Below are 27,932 nucleotides of genomic sequence, written 5' to 3' on the forward strand. Positions count from 1 at the left end.
AGTTTAGGTTCGTGCTGGCGCTTTCCGATGCGGCAGGAAAACAACTGACTGAATAGAAGCCGGGTCCACTTCTTGCGAGCGAAATCGAAGCCGCTCGCTGTCTGAAACCCAACCAGCCTATGCCTGGAGTGTAGTTCCTTTGCGTCCGTCATGAATGCGCGTGTGAGTGTGATGGTGTTGATTGATCTTCTGTCTCCTCCCCCACAATTTTCATTCATGAATGCTCTGATAATTTTTGCGTCACCAGCCAGGATGCAGTCGTGATGCATGAAGAGCTGATGAAGATATAAAAGAGGAAGAGCCAGACTATACCCCAAGTAACTTCTTATCACCCTGCAATCTCATCTGGAGGTCATTAGTATCTGGACTGCAGAGTAGTTCGGGTCTGCTCGATCCTGTTAGGTATTTTATTACTTATCCATTCACTTCGTTCCGTTCTTATATGTTGCTACTGGTCTTTGAAGGTATTTTAAAATAGTTCGCGATTGTGAATCTTACACTGTTTTAATATTATAATTCAATTACCGTGCATATCAGATCAGAGAACAACTCTTGAAGTGCTTTTTATCTGAAGCACTATTCAGATAACTTGATTGATGCCTTCTCTTAATTCTCTCATGTTCAGGGCAGCTTGTATTTTGATTCGGATTTCGAATATCCGGGGTATTTTGATTTAATTCTATGTCTTGCGACGTTTGTTTCACCAAGACTGGAGCACGCTGAACTGCAGATAGTCGTGTATTTGGAGATACATAGATTGTGTTTTGAGAGGCTTTAACTGCTTAAACTAATTTGTGAAAAGCACCGGGCTTTAGATATAAATCCAAACATGCTAAAATGCCTATTTCATTTTATTTTCTCTCGGACTTGCCAGTTCACTTGATGCACCGAAGTGTTTTCGCTTTATGGAGAGTTAATGGAGGCAGATGTTGGTAAGACCTGAGACAAAGTTGGGAATCAAAAGGTTGAGCATGGTGCGACTACTGTCCCGAGCTGCCTGTATTTCAATGCACGAGGTATCCTAGGAAAGGCAGATGATAGTGCTGAAGATGAAGTAACTGGTTTGCAAACAGAGGCAATGTGTTATGAGGAGAGGCTGCTGGTAGGGCAAAATTGTAATCAACAGCATGAGTTGCAACGTAAAAGGCGGACAAGATTGAAAAGGGTGGATACAGGACTGAAGGTGTTGTATCTGAATGCGCGCAGTATATAGAATAGGTAGGTGAGCTTGCAGCACAGTTGCCGATTGGCAGGTATGATGTGTAGGCATCATTGAATCGTTCTTAAAGAAGATTACAGTGATGAGCTTAATGTCCAAGAATACACAATGTACCGCCAGGCAGGAGGCAGAGTGGGTGGCGTGGCTCTGTTGGTAAAGAATGAAATTAAATCACTAGAAAGATCACATAGGGTCAGAAGGTGTTGAAGCATTATGGATAGAGGTAAGGAACTGCAAGGGTAAAAAAAGATGCTGATGGGAGTTATATACAGACCTCCAAACAGCAGTAAGGATGTGGTCTACAAATTACAACGGGAGATAAAAATGCATGCCAAAAGGGTAATGTTACAAGTCATGGGGTCTTCAATATGCAGGTAGATTGGGGAAATCATGCTGATGCTGGATTCCAGGAGGGAAAATTTCTATAGTGCCCACGAGATGGCTTTTTAGAGCATCTCGTGGTTGAGCCCACTGGGGGATCAACTATTCTGGAATGGGTGTTGTAAATGAAGCAGAATTGATTAGAGAGCTTAAGGTAAAAGAATCCTTCAGGGAAGTAATCATAATATGATCAAAATCACCATGAAATCTGTGAAGGGGAAGCTAAAGTCAGATGTATCAATATTACAGTGGTTGGCCAGAATTTATTGGAAAATAACATTGACAGGAATGACAATAGAGCAGCAATGGCTGGAATTTCTGGAAGCAATTCAGAAGGCACAGGATAATATACATCCTAAAGAGGAAGAAGTATTATAAAGGAAAAATGACACAACCATGGCCAACAAGAGAAGTCAAAGCCAACATATAAGAGGGGATATAATAGAGCAAAAGTTAGTGGGAAGTTTGAGGACTGCAAAGCTTTTAGAAACCAACACAGGGCAACTAAAAAGTCATAGAGAATGTAAAGACAGAATACGGAAGTAAGCTATACAATAATATTAAAGAGGATACCGAACATTTCTTCAGATACATAAAGTGTAAATGAGAGGCAAGTGTGGATATTGGACCTCTAGAAAATTATGTTGGAAAGGTAGAAAAGGAGGAACATCAAAATAGCTGGTGAACTGATTAATTATTTCGTGTCATTCTTCACTGTGGAAGATGCTAGCGGTATGGTGGAAATTCTAGGTGTCGGGGCATGAAATGTGTGAGGATATCATAAATAGAGAGAAGGTTCTTGGGAAACTGAAAAGTCTGAATGTAGATAAGTCACCTGGACCAGATGGTGTAACATCAGTTTTCTGAAAAAGGTGGCTGAAGAGATATTTTAGGCATTAGTAATGTTCTTTCCAGAATCATTAGATTCTGGAATGGTTCCAGAAGACTGGAAAATTGCAAATGAAACAGTATGCTTCAAGAAGGGAGAGAGGCAGAAGAAAGGAAATTATAGATCCGTTACTCTGACCTCTGTGGTTGGGAAGATGTTGGAGTCAATTATTTAGGATGCAATCTCAGGGTACCTGGAGGAACATGATAAAATACACTGCAGTCAGCATGATTTCCTCAAGGGAAAATATTGTCTGACAAATCTGTTGGAATTCTTTGAAGAAATAACAAGCAGGATAGAGAAAGGAGAATTGGTTGATGTTGTGTACTTGGATTTTCAGAAGGCCTTTGACAAGGTGCCACATGGGAGGCTGCTTGACAAGCTGCAATCTCATTGTATTACAGGAAAGATTCTAGCATGGATAGAGCAGTGGCTGATTGGCAGGAGGCAAAGGGTGGGAATAAAGGCTGCCTTTTCCGACTAGCAGCCAGTGACTAGTGGTTTTCCACAGGAGTCTGTGTTGGGACCAATTATTTGTACATTATATACCAATGATTTGGATGATGGAATTGATGGCATTGTTGAAAAGTTTGCAGATGATATTAAGATAGGTGGAGGGACTTGGGAGTCCTTGTGCAGGATTCTCTAAAGGTTCAGTTGCAGATTGAGGCTGTGGTGAGGAAGGCCAATGCAATGTCAGCATTCATTTCCAGAGGACTAGAATATAAAAGCAATAATGTAATATTAGTTTCTAAAGCACTGGTGAGCCCTCACTTGGAGTAGCATGAGCAGATTTGAGCCCTTATTTTTGATTTAAAGGAGATTCACTGAAATGATCCCAGGATCAAATGGCTTGTCATAGGAAGAGTGTTTGATGGCTCTGGGCCTGTATTCACTAGAATTCAGAAGAATGAGGGGTGACCCCATTGAAACCTATCGAATGGTAAAAGGCCTTGAGGATGTTTCCTACGGTGGGAGAGTCTAAGATCAGAGCACAGCCTCAGAATTGAAGGACGTCCTTTTGGAACAGAGATGAGGAGGAATTTCTTTTTTCCAGAGTGGTGAATCTGTGGAATTCCTTGCCACTGGCAGCTGTGGAGGCCAAGTTTTTATGGATATTTAAAGCAGAGGTTGATAGATTCTTGATCGGTTAGGGCAGGAAGAGTTGTAGGGAGAAGGCAGGAGATTGGGGTTGAGAGTCATGATCAAATGGTGGAGCAGACTTGATGGGTCAAATGGCCTAATACTGCTCCTATATATTATGGTCTGATTTATTATAACTTTAAACAACTAAAATAACTACTCAATCATTCCTCCAATCACTTCCACAAGTCATAGATATCAAGAAGTAAGATGCAATTTTCATATGATTTTATCTCTTGAATCCCAGCTCTGTGCCATGAAGATCTCCGTGTTGCTTTGCACTGCCGTCCTCCTGGTGGGGTTCGTACCCGGAGATGACTGTCGCGCCTTACAGAACTCTGTATCAACTAAACACGGCCCTGGTCAACAATCTGAACTCCAACGTTTAATTCCGCGAGGCTGGGTTCATTTAGATGAGGAATACATTAGGCCACAGGCCTATAATAATCCTTCAACTCTTGATCGAAATTTGGTTGAAATGTTTCCTGTCGACGCAGCTTCCAAAACGGCCCTGGCGCATGTCCAGCGCACCCTGCATGGAGCAGTTGGAGGCCTGAATGACGCCGACGGCAGACAAGAAGATTTAGTGGATGAGATGCTCGAACGGGCTAAAAGACGCGGCACGCCTTCCCTTTCCTCCCTCGATGTTCCTTTGCATGTTCTCAGCAAAATGATCGCGATAGCTAGAGTGGAGCAACTGGTCAGGCAAGCAGAAGAAAACAGGAAAATAATGGACGCAGTGGGGAAGTAGAATCGCACTGGTCAAGAGTCCGCTATCTGTCACACAAATATGGCGCTGTTCCTATCGTTCGCGTTTAGATTTCGGGCGTTAAAGTAAAAACGTTGCACACTTCCACTGAATTAACGTGCTTTTGACTGTCATTGTAGAATTGTAGATAATAAAACGCATATATACCCAATTATTTATCCTGTGCGAGAGAATGCCTAATTTTTATATTTCTAATAAAGCTGTACCGTGATGGCCTACTTGCTTTATTCCGGAGACAGTATTTATTTAATAAAAATCCAGTTTATATTCCGAGGTATCTGAGGGGATTGTCTATGAAAGCACAATGCACGTAAAGAACTGATTAAAGTTCGTGTTGCAGCGCGAACCGCTCCATTGATACGGTGTATTCTCCCGACGAGGGGGAACGCGATATGCGAATGAACTGAGAACGCGAAAGCCCAGCAACCCGCCTGCTGGCCCGATTGTAATCAGGAGGAAGCCCCGCGGAATTTGAAATATCAGAGCATACAGAACACTTATAATTGAAAATACAAGGCAGAACTCACTTCTGTTCAGCCTGAACAGAAACCTTCTCCCTCCACCCACTTCTCCCCATCACCTCACCAATCGCAGGTCCAAGAGAAGAGTTACCTGCTCCGGCCACAGTATTGGGTTCTTCAGTTACTGGAGAGGGAGGGGCCGGGTTGGGCGAGGAAGCCCCTCAATTATTATAGTAGTGACCCACCCGAGCGGGCTGCATTTGTGTCAACAGTCCTATTGGTTTTAAGGAATGCAAATGAACAGTACGGAAAGAATTGGGTATTTATTTAATAAGATTTAGCATGGAATTGGCCCTTCGAGCCACGCCGCGCAGCAATCCCCGATTTAATCCTAGCTTAATCACGGGACAATTTACAAAGATCAATTAACCTACCAACCGGTACGTCTTTGGATAGTGGGAGTAAACAGGGGTACCCGCGGTCACGGGAGAACGTACAGACAGCGGTGGGAAATGAACCGGAATCACTGGTACTGTAAAGCGTTGTGCTAAGCGCTACACTATCGTGCAAGAATGAGATTTCACGGTTTTTTCTTGAAGGTGAATTTCATTATGAATAAAGTTTATTTTGATATAAATAAAACAGTCCCGCGTCACACAGTACCTTCGAAATGATCGGCAACGTTACTCTCATCAGTCGGTCAAACTGTTTCGTGTCTTCGAGACCCAGCCATCCCTAACTCAATGGTCGACAGTGAAATTAGCTCAGCGTGGTTCATAAACAGGTGACCGTAAACAACAAGCATAAACCCAAATGAACTCCCTTAAATATTGAATGAATATTAATCTAATTTTACAATGACTGCTATTGCTCTGGATTTGATTTTTTTTCTTTTGCAATTTAGCCAGCGTGATTAACATGGAGGAGAAGACAAGGCGGATGAAGTGTCACCCTTTGCTTCGACTCCGCCGCCGTCTTCGCTTCCAGCTGAAGCCGAGTTTTCAGAACCGTTCAGAAAGAAGAGGGATAGACAGGCACTCAGTTTCATTCAGACTAACTAACGGCTTTCCTGGAGCATTGACCTGTTAGGAACTGCCGGCAAATCCACACAGGTGCAGGTTCATTTGGCACAGTTTGTACTCGCGATTTCGCATGGCACGAAAAAAAAGACACATCATGTACAGGGTGCTTTTGCATTTTTGACTCATACCTGCAAGTATCTGCCCGTCAGTGAAGAAAGACCTTGATTACTCTTTCTAAGTCAAAGTTGCCAACGTAACTTTGTAGCTAAAGCAGACACTTCCGAAGGTTCCTTTCAGCTACATCAAACCTTACCTGGCAGACTTCCTGCCCTTCTTCGTTACAAAAAGCCGTAAATGTTCCTTATCACGATTTTCACCCAGCTGAGCCCAAGTTAGTATTTATAAAGCTTCGGCTTAACTTCCTGACAGTTTTACTCTTATACTCCTGCTTCTAAAATCCACGATCCATTGCTTGCTTTGGTAATCTGCTCTGCCATTTTGAAAAATAATCTGCGCGAACACGCCAGTGTTTCACCTTGCAACATTTGTACAATTTAGCGTCATTATAATGTGACCATCTCACACCCCTTTTGTAGAATTTCAGGTGCTAAATCCAACAGGCAGTTTTGAAGTGCATAACTGCCGCAGTTAAAGTTTTTGTTACCTAAAGCTCTTTATGGCTGGACAACTCAAGGAAAAGTTATGTTAGCATATAGAGAAGAACAGGTGCTCTGGTACTGAATCTTGGAAATCTACACTCTCGTCCTTCCAAACAAAAAACACTCCCACTGTAATTGTTCCTACTAGTTGCGTTTACTCACAATGTTGGCTGCTATACTTTTCATCCCCTAGTTTTCAATAATCAACCTAACGTGTGATTCATCATCTAAATAGCTATATGAAACGCATTGTCTTCATCTAACGTCTCCGTTTCTTCATTGGAAAACTCCTGCAAGTTTATCAGTAATATTTAACTTTTTTGTCCATTGTGTATTCGTCATTCGCCCAACCCCATTCAAGCATTTTATCATTGTATCCTGGATTATTACTTCCAAGAGCATCTTCTTCACTGGCATTAAACTGCGTAAATACTTCGACGATTGTGGATTGGAATTAGCAGGATAAGAGTTTATATTCTGATGGTGATTTAAATGGAGAAAATACACCTCCCTTAAATTATAATTTTAGTTTAACTGAACATTGTTCCAGGTGTTTATTACACTCTTTAATAAATTCACTGGACCAATATTTACACATTATCTAAATTTATTCGACACGCTAAACTTTCCCAAGCAAACTACAATTATTTATTCTAGTAATATATTTCCATTCATTGCAGCATAGACAACATGCTGGAGGAACTCAGCTGGCCAGGCAGCAACTAAGATAATGAATAAACAGTCGATGTTTCGGGTCAAGAACTGGAAAGGGAAGGGGAAGACGCCAGTGTATGGGGGGGGGGGGGGGAAGAGGAGAAGGATAGCTGGAAAGTGATAGATGAAGCCAGTTGGATGGGAAAGGTAAAGGGCTGGAGAAGAAGGAATCAGATAGGAGAGGAAAGCGGAAGGGGAAGGGGAGGAGACCCGAGGGAAGGAAGGAGAGGGGAAGGGAAGGGAAGGGAAGGAGATATCGATATTCACGCCGTCAGGTTGGAGGCTACCTAGACGGAATATAAGCTGTTACTCTTTCATCCCGAGGGTGGCCTCATCATGGCACAGGAGGAGGCCATGGACCGACATGTCATAACGGAAATGGGAATCGGAATTAAAATGTTTGACCACCGACAAGTCCCGCTTTTGGCGATTGAAGCGGTGGTACTCGAGGAAGCCGTCCCCCAGTTTACAGTGGATCTCACCAATATACAGGAGCCCGCATCGGGACCACTGGACGCACTAAACGACCCCAGCATTTTCGCAGGCGAAGTGTTGCCTCACCTGGAAGGACTATTTGGGGCCCTGAATGGAGCTGAAGGAGGAAATGAATGGGCAGGTGTGGCATTTAGGCCGCTTGTAGGGAGATTAGTGGGGAGGGACGAAAGGACAAGGGACTCGCGGAGGGAGCGATCCCTGCAGAAAGTGGGGGGAGGGGGGAGGGAAGTAGAGGTATGTTCAGAAGTAGGATCTGTTTGGAGGTGGCGGGAGGATGCAATTAGGATGCGGAGGATCATGGTGTGGTAGGTAAGGCATTGATGTGTTAACAGTGTTATCACCGTTAAGGCGGCAGGAAGAGGGGGTGAGTGCGGATGTTCGGGAAATCGAGATGCGGATGAGGAAGGAAAACCGGTTCTCTGAAGAAGGAGGACATCTCCAAAAGAAAGCCGTATCCTGGGGACGGATGCGGCGCTGGCCAAGGAACTGAGAACTTGGAATAGCATTTTTACAGGAGACAGGTTGTGAAGAGGTATCGTCATGATAACCGTGGGAATCGGTAGTTTATAAACGATGCCGGTTGACAGTTTGTCTCCAGAGGTGGAGAAAAGGGAGGGAGGTGTCAGAAATGGACCAAGTGAATTTAAGGGCAGGGTGGAAGTTAGAGACAAATTTGATGAAATTGACGAGCTCAGCATTGGTGCCTGAAACGGCACTAATTCAGTCGTCGATGTAGCGCAGGAAGAGTAGGGGAGTATTACCGGGTAAGGCTTCCAACATGGACGATTCTACGTAGCCAGCTAAGCAGCAGGCGTAGCTGGGACCCATACGGATGCCCATGGTTACCCCTCGAGTCTGGAGAAAGTGGGAGGGGCCGAAGGAATATTTGCTGAGGGTGAGGACCGGTTCTGGCGGACGGAGAAGGGTGGTGGCGGAGGGGAATTGGTTGGTTCACAAACATGAGAAAATCAGCAGATGCTGGAAATCCAAAGCAACAGACGCAAAATGCTGGAGGAACTCAGCAGGTCAGGCAGCATCTATGGAAAAAAGTACACCTTTGAGTTTCGGGGCCGAAACCTATCTTCAGAACTGTGAAGAAAGTGAGAAACCTTCTCCTCTTCACTCTTCTCCTTTTCTCATCTTCCTCTCCAGTCCTGAAGAAGGGTCTCGCCCGAAGCGTTGACTGTTTACTCTTTTCCATTGATGCTGCCTGGCCTACTGAGTTCCTCCAGCATTTTGTATGTGTTGAATTGGTTGGTTTTTCTGTCAAGAAAGAAACGGAGAGCTTTGTGGCCTTCTTGATGGGGAATAGAAGTGAAAATGGACTGAACATCTATGGCGAAAATGAGGTGGCCGGGGCCAGGGAATTGATAGTTACTGAGGAAATCGAGAGTATGAGAAGTGTTGCGGATGTAGGTGGGAAGGGTCTGTACCAATGGGGATAAAATAGATTCGAGGTATGAGAACACAAGTTCAGTGGGGCAGGAGCAGGTGGAGACAATGGGCCTACCTGGACAGGCAGGCTTCTGGGTCTTGGGTAGGAGGTAGAAGCAAGCAGTTCGGGGTAAGGGTGCTATGAGTTCTCCCGAGTTGACGATGTTAGTGATGCTGTTGGAAATAATTTTCTGATAGTCCAGAGTGGGGATCCCTTCACGGGGTAGATATGAGGAGGTGTCTGAGATTTGTCGCCTGGCCTCGGCAAGGTAGAGGTCAGCTCACCACACTACAACAACACCTCCTTTGTCTGCGTGTTTGATGGTAAGGTTGGGATGATGCGGAGAGAGTGGATGGCAGTGCGTTCAGAACTGAGGTTCGAGGCGGAAGGAGGAGTGCTGAAGTCGAGACCGTTGCTGTCTCGTCGGCAATTCGAAATGAAATGATCCAGAGCTGGCAGAGGACCAGACCGGGCTGTCCAAAAAGGAGGAGGGGTGAAGGCGGGAAAAGATGTCATCAGTGCAGGGTGTGGAACTTTTGCCGGAGACAGAGGCGATGAGCGAAGAGCTCGACATCGTGGCGAGAGCGGAACTCACTGAGGTGCAGCCGAAGGGGTCCAGAACCTTCTGCCTCAGAGGGGGAGAGGTCGGAGGGAACGGCGAATGCCCGGCAAGGGTTAGAGATGGGATCAGTCGAGGGAAGAGAGCTGGTGGTTTTAGAGAGAAGAGGATGGTTGGGGTGTTCAGGGAATGTGGGTTGGGGAGATGGAGGCTCCGAGGACCCAAGAGGTGACGGTGGAGCCTGTGAGATACAAGGTTGGAGAGTGGTGGTGGGGGAAGGGAGCCTGGGGGCCCAGCGGCAGCGAGTAAATTCTTGGTCTGACGATCAAGTTCCAGGTTGAGCCGGAGTTAAAGGCTCCGTTCATTGTTTCCAGACTTCATCAGCAAAGATTTATTTTCTACCTGTGACTCAGATTTTTTTTTTCCGCAAGTCGCGTTCAGGCCTGGGATTGTGCTGTCTATTCTGCTTTCAAGCAATGGAGGCAATGTATTATTGAACCACTGGCCGCCGAGGTCTTGGAGAGAAAGATAAAACCATTTTTAAATATTCCTTGACCCCGTCCGTCTCTTTTTCACTATGTATGTCCAGTCCCATTCACCTCCATCCCCCATCCGGAGTATCTTAAAGCTCTCCGCTTCTTTCTGGACAACAGACCCAACAAGTTCTCCTGTACCTCCACTTTCTTCCGTCCGGCGGAACTGGTTCTCCTCACGCTCAATAATTTCACCCTCGGCTCCTCCCACTTCCTTCAAACCAAAGGAGTAGCCATGGGCACTCGCATGGGTCCGGGCTATGCCTGCCTTTTTGTCGGCTACGTGGAACAGTCCATGTGTCAAGCCTACACCGGGATCGCTCCTAACTCTTCCTGAGTTACATTGACAACTGAATTGGTGCTGCTTCTTGTACCTATGCTGAGCTCGTCACCTTCATCAACTTTGCCTCCAACTTCCACCTTGCCCTCAAATTTACCTGCTCCATTTCCGAGACCTCCCTCCCCTTTCTCGATTTCTTTGTCTCCATCTCTGGAGACAATTTACCTAGAAGATATCTTTTATAAACCTACTGACTCTCACAAACACCTGGACTGTACCTCTTCTCACCCCGCCATCTCTCTCTCTCTCTGCCGCATCTGCTCTCGGGATGAGGCAGTTAATTCCAGAACCACTGAGGTGACTTCCTTCTTCAAAGAAAAGGGCTTGTCTTCATCCATTATCAACGCAGCCCGAACCCGCATCTCTTCCATTTCGCGCAAATCTGCCTTCACCCTGTCTACCCGCGTAGCTTTGCGGTTATGCTTGGGGTCATTGTCTTGCTGGAAAACAAATCTCCCAAGTTACAATTCTCTTGCAGGCTACATCAGGTTTTCCTCCATATTTTGCTGCATTCATTTTACCCTCAAGCCTTCCAGGGTCTGCTGCAGTGAAACATCCCCACAGCATGATGCACACCACATGCTTCACGGTAGGGGTGGTGTGTTTTGATGAGGTGTGGTACTTGGCTTACGCCAAACATACTGTTTAGTCTGATGACTATAAAGCTCAATTTTGGTTTCATCAAAGAACCTTCTTTCAGCTGACTTCAGAGTCACCCACGTGCCTTCTGCCAAAGTTAGCCGAGATTCCATGTGAGATTTTCAACAGTGGCTTTCTCTTTTCCACTTTCCCACAAAGCTGCGACTGGTGAAGCACCCGGGCAACAGTTGTATGTGCTGTCTTTCCCATCTCAGCCGCTGAAGCTTGTAACCTTCAAAGTTGTCACAGTTCTCTTGGTGGCTTCTCTCACTAGTCTCCTCCTTGCACGGTCACTCAGTTTTAGAGGACGGTCTGGTCTAGGAATATTTACAGCTGTGCCATATTCTTTCCATTTCTTAATGATTGAATTAACCGTACTCCAAGGGATATTCAGTGACTTGGAACTGTTCTTGTATCTATCTCCTGACTTGTGCTTTTCAATAGCCTTTTCGCAGAGTTGCTTGGAGTGTTCTTGTGTCTTGATGGTGTAGTTTTTGCCGGGATACTGACTCACCAGCAGTTCGATATTCCACATACAGGTGTATTTTTACTGCAATCAATTGAAACACCTTGACTGCTCACGTTGATCTCCGTTATGAGAATTCTAAAACCAACTGGCGGCACCAGTGATGCTTTGGTGTGTCATATTAAAGGGTGTGAATACATATGCAATGAATTATTTTGCGTTTTATATTTGTAATTAAGTTAGATTACTTTGTAGAGTTCTGTTTTCACTTTGACAGTGTCAAAAAAGCTAAACAAAATGCATTGCGATTCAATGGTGTAAAACATGAACACTTCCAATGGAGGTGGGGGTGAATACTTTTTATAAGCACTGTAGATGTATATAATGTATATAGGCATATAATGCATATAGAAAGGAAACAACGTTTCTCCGAACCAGGGTGTAAAGCATAGTAGTACACATAACACGCGATAATGTATGAAGCTAAGAATAAAATCTACAGATGAATCGCGCTTAAATAACAAACCAAAGTGCATGAATATTAAATATTGTAAGGTATGGAACGGATTAACCAGTGACACTTTGAATACGTTGCGGCCGGGAGTTCAGAAGCCTTAATGGCCCGGGGGAAAGAAACTGTTTCTCATCCTGACCGTTCCTGTTTTTATGCATCATAGTCTCCTACCTGATGGTAGAAAGTCAAACAGGATGCTGGATGAACGGTGGGATCCTTAATAATACTAAGGGCCCTGCATACACAGCGCTCCTGATAAATGTCCCCGATGGATGGTAGCGAGACCCGTTTGATCATCTCAGCTGTTCTCACAGTCCTTTGTAAGGACTTCTGGGTCCGCTGACTGCTCCCATACCAGATGGAGACGCAACTTGCCAGGACGCTCTCAACGCTGCTCCGGATATTAGGGGACCAGGTGAGGTCATCCATGATGAGAACTCCCAGGAACTTGGTGCACTTAAATTTCTCTACGGAGGAACCATGTATTCGCAGAAGAGGATGGTTTGTCTGAAGTCCACAATGATTTCCTTGGTTTTCTCCCCGTTCAGGCGTAGGTTGTTCTTCTCACACCAATCCGCCAGTTGTTTCACTTCCTCTCGATACTCTGTTTGGTCATCGTTCTTGATCCGCAAACTTGATGACACGGTTTGAGCTGGATCCTTGGACGCAGTGCGTAGACTATGCGGCTGCTTTACAGAACACTTGTGAGCGGTTCACATCGACATCTTGAGCTTTCAGTTGTAGAAGAAAGTTGAAAGGGTTTCTACTACCCTTGCCATTACCCCGTCCAGCTGCCCGTCCTCAGCCTTACCCTCTGCCAGTGTATCGCCTTATGCACATTGTAACAAACAGTAGCTTGGTATTTGAAATATCACGGAGCCCTTGAAATTGAACATACTGTATAGCTCCCGCAGACTTGAATAGTCTACAGTCCAAAGGTGTGATTACTGAACGCCATGGTAAAATGTCCCTACTCCACCAGTGCCTTTAACCATAGAATCTTGTAGTTTTGTTTATCTTTTCCACCTTTGTCTCTTCATCGTTCCCCTTCTGTTTCCATTTTCCCATCACCCACATACTTGTCTGCCTGGATTTCTTCTCTCTTGTCTTTCTTTCCACCTCCATGCCTACTGGGCTCCATCTGCTCATTGTCCTTCTTTCATCGGTTCCACCTATCACCACCCTATCTCTGTCCCTCTCCCCATCTGCTTCCATGTGCCAATCACGGCCGAGATCTCACTGCTTCCAACCTCTAACTCATCCTCCGTCTTATTTCTAAATGCCGTATACATTGGCTATCTCCCCTCTTGCACTCTACATAAAACTCACACATAACACATAAAGTAATATTACCACAAATAAATTAACAAACAATAATGTGTATATAAGATACAAATTAAAAGGAAGCTGTATAACGCTAATGGCGCTTCATAGGTGATGACACTTGGGAGGCGGCAGGGAGTTCAGTAGCCTTATGGCAGTACCTCCTTCCTGATGGTAGGAGGTCAAAGAAATTGTTGGACGGATGAGAGGGTTCATTGACAACGCTAAGGACCCTGCGTACGCAGCATTCTTGATAAATAACACTAGTGGGTGGAAGAGAGCCCCCAATGCATTCCTCACAATCAATTGTAAGGACTTGAGGTCATTTGCCTTGCAATTTCCGTACCAGACGGTAATGCAGCTACTCAGGGCAATTTTGATGGTGCTCCTGTGAAAAAATGTTTTAAAATGGAGGTGGGAAGAAGAGGAGTCTCGCTCGCCTCAATCTCCTCAGAAAGTGGAGACGCTGCAGTGCTTTCTTGATCAAAAGGATGGTGTTGAGGGTTCAGGTGGGATCGTCCGTTCTGTGCTGTCCCAGGCGGAGCTGTATATACGCAGTGAGGAGTGGTCAGTCTGCACCTTCCAAAGATCCAGAATCGTCGCTTTGGTGGTCTTGTCCACGCTGAGATTCAAACAGTTGTCCTTCCACCATTCTACCAGCCGCTGAATCTCCTCTCGGTACTTCGATTCGTCATCGTTGTTGATGAGGCCTTGCACTGTTGTGTCATTAGCGAACTTGACTCGGTTTGAACTGCATCTTGCAGCGATCTGAGCACACCCCTGTGAAGCGCTGCGTTTAACCTATTACAGTAGAAAGGTAAACGGCTGAATTGATACGCCAGGGATTTGCAGGGATGGCAGGGATACTCCGGCGGGAAGATTCCTGTTGTGGACTACAAATATTTTCAAAGAATAAAAATACTGAAATGTTATTTTGTTATCGGATAAAGAGTAATGTCACGCTGGAACTTAACTCCTTTGAGTCTGTGGACTGGGCAATATTAGGGATTCATCTTCGAATCTGAATGAGTACGCCTCAGTTGTCACCAACTTCATCAAGGCCTGTGTAGATGAGTGTGTGCCTTCGAGAACATACCGGACGTACCCAAATCAAAATCCATGGAGATTCGTACTTTGCTGAGGATTAGATCAATGACTTTCGAGACGGGCGATCTAGAACTATCCTAGAAGTCCAGGTACGACCTACGGAGAGCTATTTTAAGAGAGAAAAAACAATTCCGAATGATGTTAGACAAGGAATCGGATGTTCGTCAGCTCTGGCCGGTTTCACAGACCATTACCTCCTGCAAGGCAAAACCTAACTTTATGAATGGCTGTGAAGCTTCACCCGCAGATGAGCTTAACGCCTTTACGCATGCTTTGAAAGGGAGAATAAAACTACACCTGTGCGAATCCCTGCTGTATCTGGTGACCCTGCGACCTCTGTCCCGGAGGCCGACTACAGAATATTATTCAAGAACATGAACCCTCGCAAGGCGTCAAGCCCTGATGGTATACCTGGTAGGGCTCTAAAAACCTGTGCCAACCAACTGGCGAGAGTGCTCAAGGACATCGTCAATCCCACTTGCTTCAAAAGGGCGACAATCATACCAGTACTCAACAAGAGAAGGCTATCGCTCAGGGTCTCTCACATCTAGAGTGATGAAGTGCTTTGAGAAGTTGGTCGCGGCTAGACTCAACTTCTGCCTAGGCAAGGAGCTGGATCCGCTGCAATTTGCCTATCGCTACAATAATGGATGCGATCCCATTGGCTCTTCACTCGGCCTTGGATCAGTTGGGTAGTAGTAGTATCTATTTCGGTCTGATGTTTATTGATTACAGCTCAGCGTTCAACACAATCATACGCTCAAGTCTAATTAACAATCTCCAGAACCTGGGCTTTTGTTTCCTCTGCAACGGGAGACAAAAGACTTCGCGGATCGGTAATAACAACCGCTTGCTGACAATCAGCACTGGCGCACCTCGAGGATACGTGCTTAGCCCACTGCTCTACTCTCTCTGCACCCACGACTGTGCGGCGCCGGCACAGCTCAAACGCCATCTAAAAAATTTGTGACTGCACAACTATTGTTAGCATAATCTCAGATGGTGACGACGAGGCGTGCAGGAGTGAGATAGATCAACTGGTTGAGTGGTGTCGCAACAGCCTTGAACTTGATGTCACTAAGATCAAGGAATTGACTGTGGACTTTAGGAAAGGGAAGTCGAGCGAACTCACACCAATCCTTATGAAGTGATCAGCAGTGGAAAAGGAGAGCAGTTTCAAGTTCTTGGGTGTCAACATCTCTGAAGATCTATTCTGGGTCCAATATATTCATGCTATTACAAAGAAGACACGACGGCTGCGATATTTTATTTGGAGTTTGAGGAGAATTGGAACGTCATCAAAGACACTCGTAAATTTCGTCAGATGTACTGTAGCCAGCATCTTATTTGGTTGCATGACCGTCTGGGAGGAGTGGGGGAGGTGGGGGAGCACTGCACATGATCTGAAAAAGCTGCAGAAAGTTGTAAACGCAGCCAGCTCCATCATGGTGTGCACTGGCCTCCCCAGCATTAAGGTCCCCTTCAAAAGGAGATGCCTCAAAAAGGTGGCATCCATTATTAAAGACAGCCATCATCTAGGACGCACGCACACACACACACAGTAAAATGTAAAAGCCTCAGACTTAGGTATATATATATATATATATATATATATATATATATATATATATATATATATATATACACACACTAGGATGCCTAGGAATTTTGCACAGTCGTGGGGCGATGAGCGAGCTTGTAAATTTGGCGGAAGCAAAGTATTTAGGGAATGGCGAGGGTGGAGCACCGCGGGAGGAATGTGTGGGACAGGTGCTCCAGGGGCGAGATGTAGCGGTGCTGCAGATACACCCAACTTTGTGACAACAGACAAGATCATTTTGTTCCGAACAATTGGTTCATTAATCATTATAGAATGTCTCTCTAGTGATTACTGCTCCATCCTTTCTCCCTTCCACTTTTCTCAACCAGGAAATTATTTTTGTTTGCGGCGGCGTTACAGTACACTACATAAAATTACTACAGTATTGTGCAAAGGTCGTAGTCACCCTAGCTACTTCTCTCTCTCCACACACCGAGGTTTTTTTGCTCAGTACTATATATAAATATATATGAAGTATATATATATATACACCTCTTATTGTAATTTATAGTGTTCTTTTATTATTATGCATTGCGACGTACTTCTGTCGCAAAGCAACTAAGTTCACGACGTATGTCTGTCACGGTCCCGACTGGAGGCGTCAGGCTCCAATTCTCTGGTGTATCGTGCGCTGCCGTTGCCCCTTTAAGACTCAGACTGCCAAGTATTGCCCGCCGCATTTCTTTTTGGAAAGTCTGTACTTACAGGTACTCGGTGCTCAGTAGCAGGAGTTCCATTTCTCGTACCACTGCTTGTGATTACGTATTTAGATTTCATTCGTGTCGTCTTGTTTATTTCGAGTCTGAGTTTGAGTTAATTCTAGACCTTGCTGTGCAGTTGGATTCACCGCCATCCACAGCTCTCTCGTTACAATGCTAGTGATATTAAACCTGATTCTGATTCTGAGCTCGCTGTTCTGAAATATGGTGATCCTGGGTGCTTTTCATGATACTGAATCCTCCTGGGCAAAGCTTTCTAATTCACCGCTTATTGCGTTCACTCCAGCATATCCTCAAGACTATGCCTTATTATCGACATAAGTATGGGCCTCGCTGTTTGTGTGTGTGTGTTTTGGTGTTGGGGAAGGAAAAGCGGGCTTTGGCCTCCTTCCCCTTACTTTACAGAACACATTTGAAGCACATTTCTTATGAAGTACTGTAATATTAATTGATTGACACCTTACGCTAATTCTCTTTTAGCGTGTTTGATGCGGTTTCATTTTTATTTTTAGATTTTAATTTAATTCCATGCCTCATGCGTCTGTCTTACCAAGATGGAACCTCATTGAACATATACGAGCGATATGGTCGTGTATCTGCAAGCGTGGTGAAATACTGCATAGATTGTGTATTTCCAGGTGTAACTGATAGGTTGTGAAAATGCTACGCTTCAGATGTATGCTCTAACAATTCCCAGTCTATCTGTGTGTATTTGTGTGCGTGCTTGCGTGCGTGTGTCTGTCTGTCTATGTGCGTCCTTTCATGTCTTCTTGGTTTGGTCCCCGGCATATAACTTAAGGCCATCGCCCCTACTGGGACTGGGCCAGTCTTTCATGTTGTCCCCAGGTGCAGTCCATCTTCAAAGATCCTTCCTCTCCCAAGGATGAGGTCTCTGTTGACAGTTCTGTAGCTCTGGGTTTTTACGGGATGAGGTTGTTAGCCCCATGCCCAACCCTCCTCCTTTAGCAGATGGGTTTGGGGCCGACCATGGCAGAGTTCAGCATATAACACGACGATACAAAGTTGTCACTGAAGCGTTAGACTTAAACTGATTTGATTATCAAATGTTAAACAGCCCAAGAACAACTGACGATGAATGTTTTTTTCCCGCTGGGTATCGAAAATTGAAGTGCCGGATTTCATTAATATGCTTCTGATTTACAAACAGTGCCTGCGGGGAGGATGTTCTGCTCGTGTACCTTTTAATTTATGATGTTTTAAAATAACTAAAACACCATTCAATCAGATGTTTTAATTGATTTTTATTTATAATTTGGCACTGCCATCCTCCTGTTGTGATTCGTACCCGGGGGTTACAGAACTCCGTATCACCTTAACGCGGCCCTGGTCAACAATCGGAACTTCAGCTCCAGCACCAATGTGGAAACGTGGTTAATAATTCGCTTAACCATGGAGCAAAGTGTACAATTATCCTTCTCCACTCGCTGAAAATTTTCTCGACGTGTTTCCCATCGACGGCGCTTGCAAAATGCCTCTAACCTAATTGAAGCGCATCCCGACCATTACTCACACAATGTTGGAAAAACATCCATCTGCATTTCGAGCGGAGACCTTTTATCAGAGCTGGCAAGGAAGCGGGCAGAAGCCAGAATAAAAAGCTAGTGGAAGTAGGATCATAAGATGGCGGGGAACAGGTGACGGTGAATGTAGGTGTGTGGGTGGGAGGGGGATGAGTAAGGGAATAACTTGAGAAGCTAGGAGCTAATAGATGGAATAAGAAAAGGGCTGAAAACGAAGGAATCGGACAGGAGACGACAACAGAGGAAGGAGATGGGGATGCGAGGTGAGGGGCAGATCCTTTGGGAGATTTGGATGACGTTTACGGCAGACATCGAAACATCATTAGGCACACATCCACAGCTAGTCCTGAAGAAGATTTACTCTTTTCCATAGATGCTGCCTGACTTGCTGAGTTCCTCCAGCATTTTGTGTGTGTTGCATCTGCAGACATTATCGTGTTTATATAAAACTGGGGTGTCTAAGACCTTTGCACTGTACTGTTTATTAGCGTGGAGCCGAGAGCCAGTTTGTAAATTTGGCGGGAGCAAAGGATGTTGGGAATGGCGAAGGCAGAGTGCAGCTGGAGGGGTGTGGGGCAGTTGGCAGGGAAGGCGTGCCAACCAGACAAGGTCATTTGATCCCAAATAGTTGATTCACTGATCTTAACAGAATGTTTCTCTGCTTCCCGCTCCCTCCTCTCACCCTTTTCCCTTTTCCCAGCTATGATTCTCCTCGCCCTTCTCCCTTCCCGTTCTCAGTCCACAACAGGGAACCATATCAGAATCGGGTTTATCATCGCTAACATATGTCAGGCAATCTGTTTTTTCTTGCGGCAGCAGTACAGTGCAATGCATAAAATTACTACTGTACAAAACTCATTAGCACCCTAACTGTTTCTCTCGCTCTGTGTGTGTGTGTGTGTGTGTGTGCGCGCGCGCGCGCGCCTAAGGTTGCACGGTACTGTATGTCGTGAAATTTGTTGTTTTGCGGCAGCAGTATATGGCAATACATCCTAAAATCTATAAATTACAAAAATATGTATTTTTAGAATTAAATGGAATTGCAAAAAGAAAGCAAGAAGTACACGGGTACAAGGGTTCACTGTCCATTTAGAAACCTAATAAGACTCCCAAGGCAGCGGTTTCCAAATCCACGGCCTCTATCAAGGACAGCAAAAGTGCAGGAACACCACCACATGACTTGGGAACATGTCGCCGTTCGTTTGCCCTTTCAGTATCTAAATCCTGGAACTCCACCCCCCCGCCCAGCAGCGTTGTGGCTATACTCGCACCTCAAGGACAGCAGCGGCTCAAGAAAGCAACTTTTTCAAACTCAACCAGACATGCTGGCTCCGTCTGGAAAGCCCATACACTTGAATGAATTAACAAAAAGCTGCCATTATACCTTGCAGGACATAGTTACCAAAATTTTCCATCTGTCCGACAAACTTTAGTGTTTTCCCGGTTCTGTCATCCGAACAAATCCATCAGTAGTGAATGCTGAATGAAAGTTAGTTGCTTTCACCATGACTGCTATTGCTCAGGGAAGCGTCTCGGGCCTTATCATGTATGACTGATGTTCCCTTTTATTCAACTTGTTGAACCGGGAGAACAAGAAGACGTGCGGGGGAGGGGGAAGGGGAGAGGGGAAAGGCTCGTGAGCCTTTGCTTCCCCTCCGCCGTGCTCTTCTATTGGGATTGGGGCCGAGTTTACGGAACCAGAGTGAAGGGAAATAGACAAATCCTCCTGCTTAAGCACAGATTGAATGCTTTCCATAACACCATAAGATGTAGGAGCAGAATTAGGCCATTTGGCCCATCGAGTCCGCTCCGCCATTTCCTCTCAGCCCCAATCTTCTGCCTTCTCCGGGAATTTCCTGGAACATTAGGATCGCTCACAATCCTCCTGTACCTAGTAACGTGGCCACCGAGTGCATGTTGCTGGTTTCTGCTGCTGTAGCTCTTCCAATTCAAGGTGCGTTCGGAGATGCTCTTCTGCACACCTCATACCGTTAGCAGAGATACCGTATCCCTCCTGTCAGCTTGAACCTCACTCACTAACAGGACATTTCTCTCACAGAACTGTCGCTCGCTGTTTTTTTTTGTTTGTACACCATTCTCTGTAAACCCCGTTGTGCGTGAAAATCCCAGGAGGACAGCAGCTTCGGAGATACTCAAACAAATCCTTCTGACACCAACAATCATTCCGCGGTCAAAGTTACTTAGATCACATTTCATCCCCAATCTGATGTTTGGTCCGAACAACCATGTTTGCACTCTTTCAGACTGTCGCATGATTGGCTGATTAGAGATTTGCATCAACGAGCAATAAAGTATCCAATAAAGTGGCCACTGAGGAGGAGGGCGGGGTCGGGAGAGACCCCGATGATGTTTTCAGCATTCCTCACTATCCGTTGTAGGGTTGTTCAGTTTCGACAAGCCCAACAAATGCGGATTCACTCGGCATGAAGCGCAGGTTTTGTATCACAGGGTTTGGATGCTCCTTCTACAGCAGGGCATATAGGGTGGCCCTGCATTTTTACCTCACACCTGCATGTGCCCCGCCCGTCAGTGAAGAAAGACCTCGATGATATGAGAAGTACTGTAAAGCGATATACATACCCAACTGTATCAAAAGCAGAGCTTTGCAAACATCCAACCATTTACATCAAACCGTGCCTGGCAGACTTACCCTTCTTCGTTACAATAAGCCCAAATAATTCCTTGCCACGGCATTCAACATGTACCCCAAGGGAACCCTAACTAATGTTTATATCATTTTAACATTTACTATCTGAATTTTTTACTCTCATGCTCTTGCTTCTAAAATCCATGATCGCACATTTGCTTTAGTGTTGCTGTATTAATCTGCCCTGGCCCTCGAAGATTACGAGGCGAAGGTTTCTCCTTTGTCACAGCCTTAGAAGAATTGTAATATTTAGCACAGAGTAGCACTCCTCATTCATTCTTCCTATTAAAATGATATAGCAATAAGAGCTATAGAGCTATATATCTAAGAGAATTACACGCAAAAAGCTGAAAAACTCAACGGGCCAGGCAGCATCTATGGGGAGTCAACAGTCGAGATGGAGTGTATACAAATCTGTAAAAAAGAATATTTTGCAAATGTATTAAAAGTGGAGGGACATGTGGGACTAATGTGCACATTTCTGCGACATCAGAAGAAAGGCACAAGGCTTCTGTTTTACATTGGATATAGTAATAGCGACCAGGTTCCTGGCTGGATCTTCTGCCATATTAGCTATTTTCATCTCTATCCCGGACATCAGAATCAGGTTAAATTTTACTGGCATATGTCGTGAAATATGTCGTGGCATATGTCTGCAGCAGCAGTATATTGCAATCCATAATTTAAAGGAAACTAATTTAAAAAAGCATAATTAAAAGCAAGCTACAATTAGAAATATATGAAAAATTAAATTAGCGCAAAAAGAGAGCAAAAGAGAAAAAATGCATTGAGGCGGTGTATTTGGTCTCATTGTCCATTCAGAAATCTAATCATTCTAATGAAGAAACTGTTCCTAAAACGTTGAGTGTGCGTCTTCAGGCTTCTGCTCCTCTTCCTTGATGGTAGCAATGAGAAGAGGGCATGTCCTTGGTGAGGGTGAGGGGGGTTCTTAAGGATGGATGCCGCGTTTTTGAGGCATCTCCTTTTGAAGATGCTCTCGATGCTGGGGAGGCTAGTGCTCACTTCAATGCACGCAAAAAATCCATTTTTTTTTGCTGCTTAGACCATCCAGTGCACGGGTTTGAGGAAATATAAAGATAACAGTCTAAATTGTTTTTCTTTTCTTGCAGTGAATGCACTAAAGTGGGAAGATTCCTTTTGCGGAGTACAGTAATAATATTTTCAAAGAATGGAACTACGAAATGTTCTAAACATATCGGAAAGGGGAGAATTTGCAGTTGGAGTTTAACTTATTTGCTCGCATTTCTGAAATCAAGTGATTATAGGTGCTTTTCATGTTACAGAAATGTCCTAAACTACTCTTTCCAATTCACACATAGGAGCAGAATTAGATCATTGAGCCCATTGACACTGCTCAGCCTTCCATCATGGCTGACTTATTATCCCTCTCAAACGATTCTCCTGCCTTTTTATCGTACCCTTTGATGCACTTAGTTATCAAGAACCCATGAATTTTAAATATACCCAATAACTTGGCCCCCACAGCAGTCTGTGGCAACCAATTGCAAAAATTCACCCCCCCTTACCCCTCCCCCCGGCTGAAGCTATTCTCTCTCATCTCTGTTGTAATTGGACGCACCTCTATTCTGGAGGCTGTGTAGGCAGGACTGGCCGAAGGGTCTCAACCTGAAACGTCGACTGTACTCTTTTCCATAGATGCTGCCTGGCCTGTTGAGTTCCTCCAGCATTTTGTGTGTGTTGCCTGGATTTCCAGCATCTGCAGATTTTCTCTTGTTTTTCATACATAAACCTTTTAATTTCCGGAATCAGTCACGCGATCCTCCTCTGGACACTCTCCAAAGTCAGAACATCTTAGCTAAGGGGCCCAAAACTGCTCACAGTACCCTTAATGCATTCTGACCAATGCTTTATAAAGCCCCAGCATTACAACCTTGCTTTCGTGTTCTAGTCTCCTCGAAATGAATCATAACAGTGCATTTGCCTTCCTTACCACTGACTCAACCTGCAAACTGACTTTTGCGCAAGCAGGACCAAATCCTTTTGCACCTCTGATTATTGAATTTTCTCCCCATTTAGAAAATAGGCTACACTTTTATTCCTTCTACGAAAGTGTATTACCATACACCATATTCCATCTGCCACTTCTTGCCCATTCTCCCAATTTGTCTAAGCCAAGTCCTCTACAGTCTTCTTTCTTCCTCAACACTCCCTGCCTCTCCACCACTCTTTGTATTGTCTGCAAACTTGACCACAAAGCAATCAATTCCATCATCCAAATCTTTGACATATAATGTCAATAGAAGCAGTCCCAATACTGACAGCTGTGGAACACCATTGGCCACTGATAGCCAATCAGAAAGGCTCCCTTTATTCCCACTCTTTGACCACTACCAGTAAGCCAATCTTCTATCCATGCTAGTACCTTGTAATACCATGGGATCTTACCTTGTTAAGCAACCACATGTGTGGTATCTTCCCAGAGGCCTTCTGAAAATCTGAGTAAGCAGCATCCACTGACTCTTCTTTTTCCATCCTTCCTGTTATTTCCTCAAAGAATTCAAATGGATTTGTCAGGCAGGATTTCTCCCTAAAGAAACCATGCTGACTTTGACCTACTTTATCAAGTGATTCCGAGTACCCCAGAACCCCATCCTTAATAATAGACTCCAACATCTTCCCAACTACAGAACTGAGGCTAACTGGCCTGCAATTTCCTTTCTTCCACCTTCCTCGCTCCATAAAGAGTGATAATAATTTTACAGTCCATGGGAACCACTCCAGAATCTGGTGATCATTACTAATGCCTACAGCCAGATCTTCAGCTACTTCTATCAGAACCTTGGGTGTGGTCCATCTGGTCCAGGTGACCTACTGTATCTACCTTCAGACTTTTCAGCTTCCCAAGCACTCTCTCCATAGTAATAGCAACTACATTCACTTCTGCTCCGTGTTACTCTTGAATTTCAGGCATACTGCTAGAATCTTCCGCGGTGAAAACTGACATAACATACTTATTAAGTTCATCTGCCATTTCATTTTTCCCCATTACAACCTCGCCATTGTCTTTTCCCAGCTGTCCAATATCCACTCTCGCCTCTCTTTTAATTCTTCATCTTTGGGATGCATCTATCCTGCCCCTTATGACTTGCTCCCAGAAACTTTGTCGATTACTATTCTGCCGTCATCCCTGTACGTGTTCCCTGTCCAACAACTCTGGCCAGCTCCTCCCTCACGCCTCTGCAATTCCCTTTAATTTAGTCTGGCTTTAGCTTCTTCTTCTCAAATTGCAGGGTGAATTCTATCATTTTATGATCTCTTCTTCTAAGGGTTCCTGTACCTTAAGGTCCCTAATCACATCTGGTTCATTACACAACACCTAATCCAGAATTGTCTTTCCCCTAGCGGGCTCAACCACAGACTGCTCTAAAAGGCCATTTGAGGGCATTCTTGGGATTTAGGATTAACCTGATCTTTCCAATCTACCTGCTTATCGAAATCCCCATGACTATGGTAATATTCATATTTTTACATGCCTTTTCTATTTCCTGTGATAATTCGCATCCTACATCCTAGCTATTGTTCAAAGACCAGTATAAAACTCCCATCAGGGTATTTTTACTTTTGTAGTTCCTTAATTCTACCCACAAGGATTCTACATCTTCCGATCTACAGTAATGTTACTACTTTCTAAGGGGTTGATTTCATTATTTTTTTACCGTTCTGGTTCCGTTCAGGTACATGCACATTTTACCCATTTCCCCCCTCCTCCCATATTGTCCTGGTTCTATCTGTTCTTCACCTCTCCCTCATTGGTTTCCACTGTTACCTTCCTTACCCGTCCAACACCGTTAGCTTTACGCTCCCCACGGATTGGTCCGGCGGCTGTAACAACCTTCACCCTCCCCACTCCCTTCCCGGCTCCATCTTTCTCCTTTTCTGTCCGCTTTCATGCATCATGTCTCCCAACTCCACACCTCCCCTACATGGTCCTATCTGCTCGTCATCCTTCCACTGCCCCCGCCGCATTTCCTCAGTCCGCCCATCACCTCAGTCCTCTGTCTCACCATTTGCCTCACCTCTTTATATTGGCTATCCTACTCTCGGTTTTGAAGTAGGGTTTCGACCTGGAACATTCCTCCCACCTCTCACCCGCCCCCACAGACGCTGCTCGGCCCACAGGGTTTCTCCCGCAGACTGACAGCTTAATTGTCGCTCCGGATTCCGGCACAGGAGACGATAAATACACTGTTAGAGAACTGCAATGGAATTTGAATTAACGTTAACATCTAATTTTGTGACAAGACATGCTAAACCTCATAAGCCCACCGTAATGAATCATTCCTGTCAATAGGATATACGACTGGTTTTTAATTGACCGGATAAATATTTTTGACAGTCTCTGCAAATACTTTCGGGATTTGGCAGTTTGATTACGTTTCTATGAATCTCTCGGGTATTTTGATGCATTTGGAAATGTAAGATTGAAAAATTAAAACAACGACATGAATATGCTAAGCTAGAGAATTTACAAAGAACGTCAATGTTGATCGACACTTATGACAAAAACAGTTGTCTTCTGAAATAAGAGCAAAATTGCCCTTCCGAGATTTATACCTGAAGTTCTTCATTTCATTACGCTGTTAACATTGTACTGTACGAGAGAAAAGACGATGGACTCTTAACAACAAAAAACCCAATTCCGCAACAATCGTATTATCCCATTACATCCGTTTTCATTAAACTCTGATGGCATTTTTGTTCATTAATTGAAAACCCTAAATCCCATTAGATAAGAGACATTCGGACCAGCACAACCTAAGTTGTTTTAATGCTGTTCGCTAGCCATGAATCAGCCAGTTTATCTTCAAGTTAGTGCTATCATTTTCCATGTATAATTGACAGGGAAACACCACATTCAACAGAGCTAGGTCCAAATCTTGCGAAGGGACTGGGTCAGCGTATTCCTTGAAGAGTAATGTGTGTGTGTGTGTGTGTGTGTGTGTGTGTGTGTGTGTGTGTGTGTGTGTGTGTGTGTGTGTGTGTGTGTGTGTGTGTGTGTGTGTGTGTGTGTGTGTGTGTGTGTGTGTGTGTGTGTGTGTGTGTGTGTTGGCCTCCTTCCCCTCACTTTTCATAATCTTTGCGTCACCACCCAGGATGCAGTCGTGACACACGGGTCGCAGATGGAGATATAAAACTGCAATAGCCAGACTTTACCCCCCAATTAACTCCTCTCCGTCTTGCAATCGCATCTGGACAGAACAAGACCATTGGGTAAATCACGTCCGTCCGATCTTCTGAAGGTAAATTCATTTTGTTATTACGCACGGGTAGTGGTAGTTAAAGATATTTTGAAATTGCTCGCGACTGTGAATCTCAACCTCTTTTTATGTTATAATTCAATTACCGTAGGGAACGACACCGAAGTACATTCATTACTGAGATAACTTTATTGACGTCTTATGTTAATTCTTTTTTTAGAGAGTTGGGGTTAGTTTCTATTTTATTTCAGTTTTTCCAATCTGCAGAGGATTTTGATTTAATTCTATGTTCGAGGCGATTGTTTCACCTAAATTGAATCCCTTTGATTACTAATGACTTTTTAAATAATTTTAAAATGAAAGAACGATTCCATAGGACATATTTTATTATTTCTCATTTACAATTCCACACATCGTAGATATGAAGAAGTAACGAATGCTTCTGTCTGCTTAAACCCTAGCTCTCTTCCATGAAGATCCCCGTGTGGCTTTGCCCTGCTATCCTCCTGGTGGGGTTCGTACCCGATGATGAGTGTCGAGCCTTACAGAACTCCGTATCAGCTAAACTCGGTCCCGGTCAGCATTCAGACTTCCAGCACTTAGTCCCACTAGGGGGATTTCGCTTCGACGAGGAATACCTTAAACCACGGGTCAAAGCGTACGATAATCCATCACATCCTGGTCGAAAGCTAATTGAAATCTTTCCTTTCGACGGAGCTTCCAAAATGCCACTGGCACAGTTCCAGCGCATCCCACCTGGTACAGTTGGAGGCTCGGATGACGTGTACGGCAGACACCAAGATTCAGTGGATGAGGCGATAGAGCGAGGAAAAAGACGGGGCATTCCTCTTCTTTCCTCTAGTGTACCTTTGCATGTTCTGAATAAACTGCTCGCGATAGCTAGGGTGCAGCAAATGGCCAAGCAAGCAGAGGAAAACAAGAAAGTAATGGATTCAGTCGGGAAATAGACTGGCGTCCGCTGTCTGCCACACCAGTATAGCGCTGCTAACGTTTGTTTGCTCGTTAATATGCTGCACATTTCCGTCACATAAGCGTGCATTTGAAGTTTATTGTCGAATTCTAGTTACCTGCAATAAACGTATATACTTTATCATTTATCCTGCGCGAGAGAATCTTCTTGCGTTATGCTTTCTCGTGGAGGTGCGTAGGTTACAAAAAAAAAACATTTCATTTTCCAGGATATCTGAAGGAATTGTCTATGAAAGCACAGAACACGCAAGAAACGAATAAAGTTCATGTTGCTGCGCGAACCCTTCCTTGTGTATTCTACCAAGGCAACGGGAACAGGTTGTGCGAATGAACTGAGATCGCGACAAGCCCGCAAACCTCCCAGTGTGAAGGAGTTAAAATGTAAAGGCACACAGAACAGGTTTAATTGGAAAAACAAGACAGCACTTGTACATTACGCCCGAACAGAACTCCAACTACCCCCCCCCCCACCTGCTCCTACATTTCCCCGTCACCTCGCCAATGGC

At 44.6% G+C, this 27,932-nt stretch overlaps 1 protein-coding gene across 2 annotated transcripts; it reads left to right on the forward strand.

Annotated features, from left to right (window-relative positions):
- Nucleotides 1-288: 288 nt before the first annotated feature.
- crha (corticotropin releasing hormone a) lies at nt 289-27,488 on the forward strand. 2 transcript variants are annotated; one of them, XM_073041475.1, is made up of 3 exons: nt 312-402; nt 26,332-26,478; nt 26,898-27,488. In XM_073041475.1, the coding sequence occupies exon 3, from the start codon at nt 26,907-26,909 to the stop codon at nt 27,402-27,404; it is 498 nt and encodes a 165-aa protein (XP_072897576.1). In that variant the 5' UTR covers nt 312-402; nt 26,332-26,478; nt 26,898-26,906; the 3' UTR covers nt 27,405-27,488. The 2 variants fall into 2 exon arrangements, with proteins under 2 accessions (XP_072897585.1, XP_072897576.1); XM_073041484.1 differs by lacking the exons at nt 26,332-26,478; nt 26,898-27,488 and adding an exon at nt 3,880-4,571 and having other exon boundaries at nt 289-402.
- The last annotated feature ends 444 nt before the right edge of the window (nt 27,489-27,932 follow it).

The sequence above is a fragment of the Hemitrygon akajei genome, chromosome 1 (assembly GCF_048418815.1).
Source record: "Hemitrygon akajei chromosome 1, sHemAka1.3, whole genome shotgun sequence".
In the NCBI taxonomy this organism is placed as follows: domain Eukaryota; kingdom Metazoa; phylum Chordata; class Chondrichthyes; order Myliobatiformes; family Dasyatidae; genus Hemitrygon; species Hemitrygon akajei.

Coding starts and splice junctions, on each gene's coding strand:
- crha (XM_073041475.1), top strand. CDS start 26,907: ATGAAGATCCCCGTGTGGCTTTGCCCTGCTATCCTCCTGGTGGGGTTC.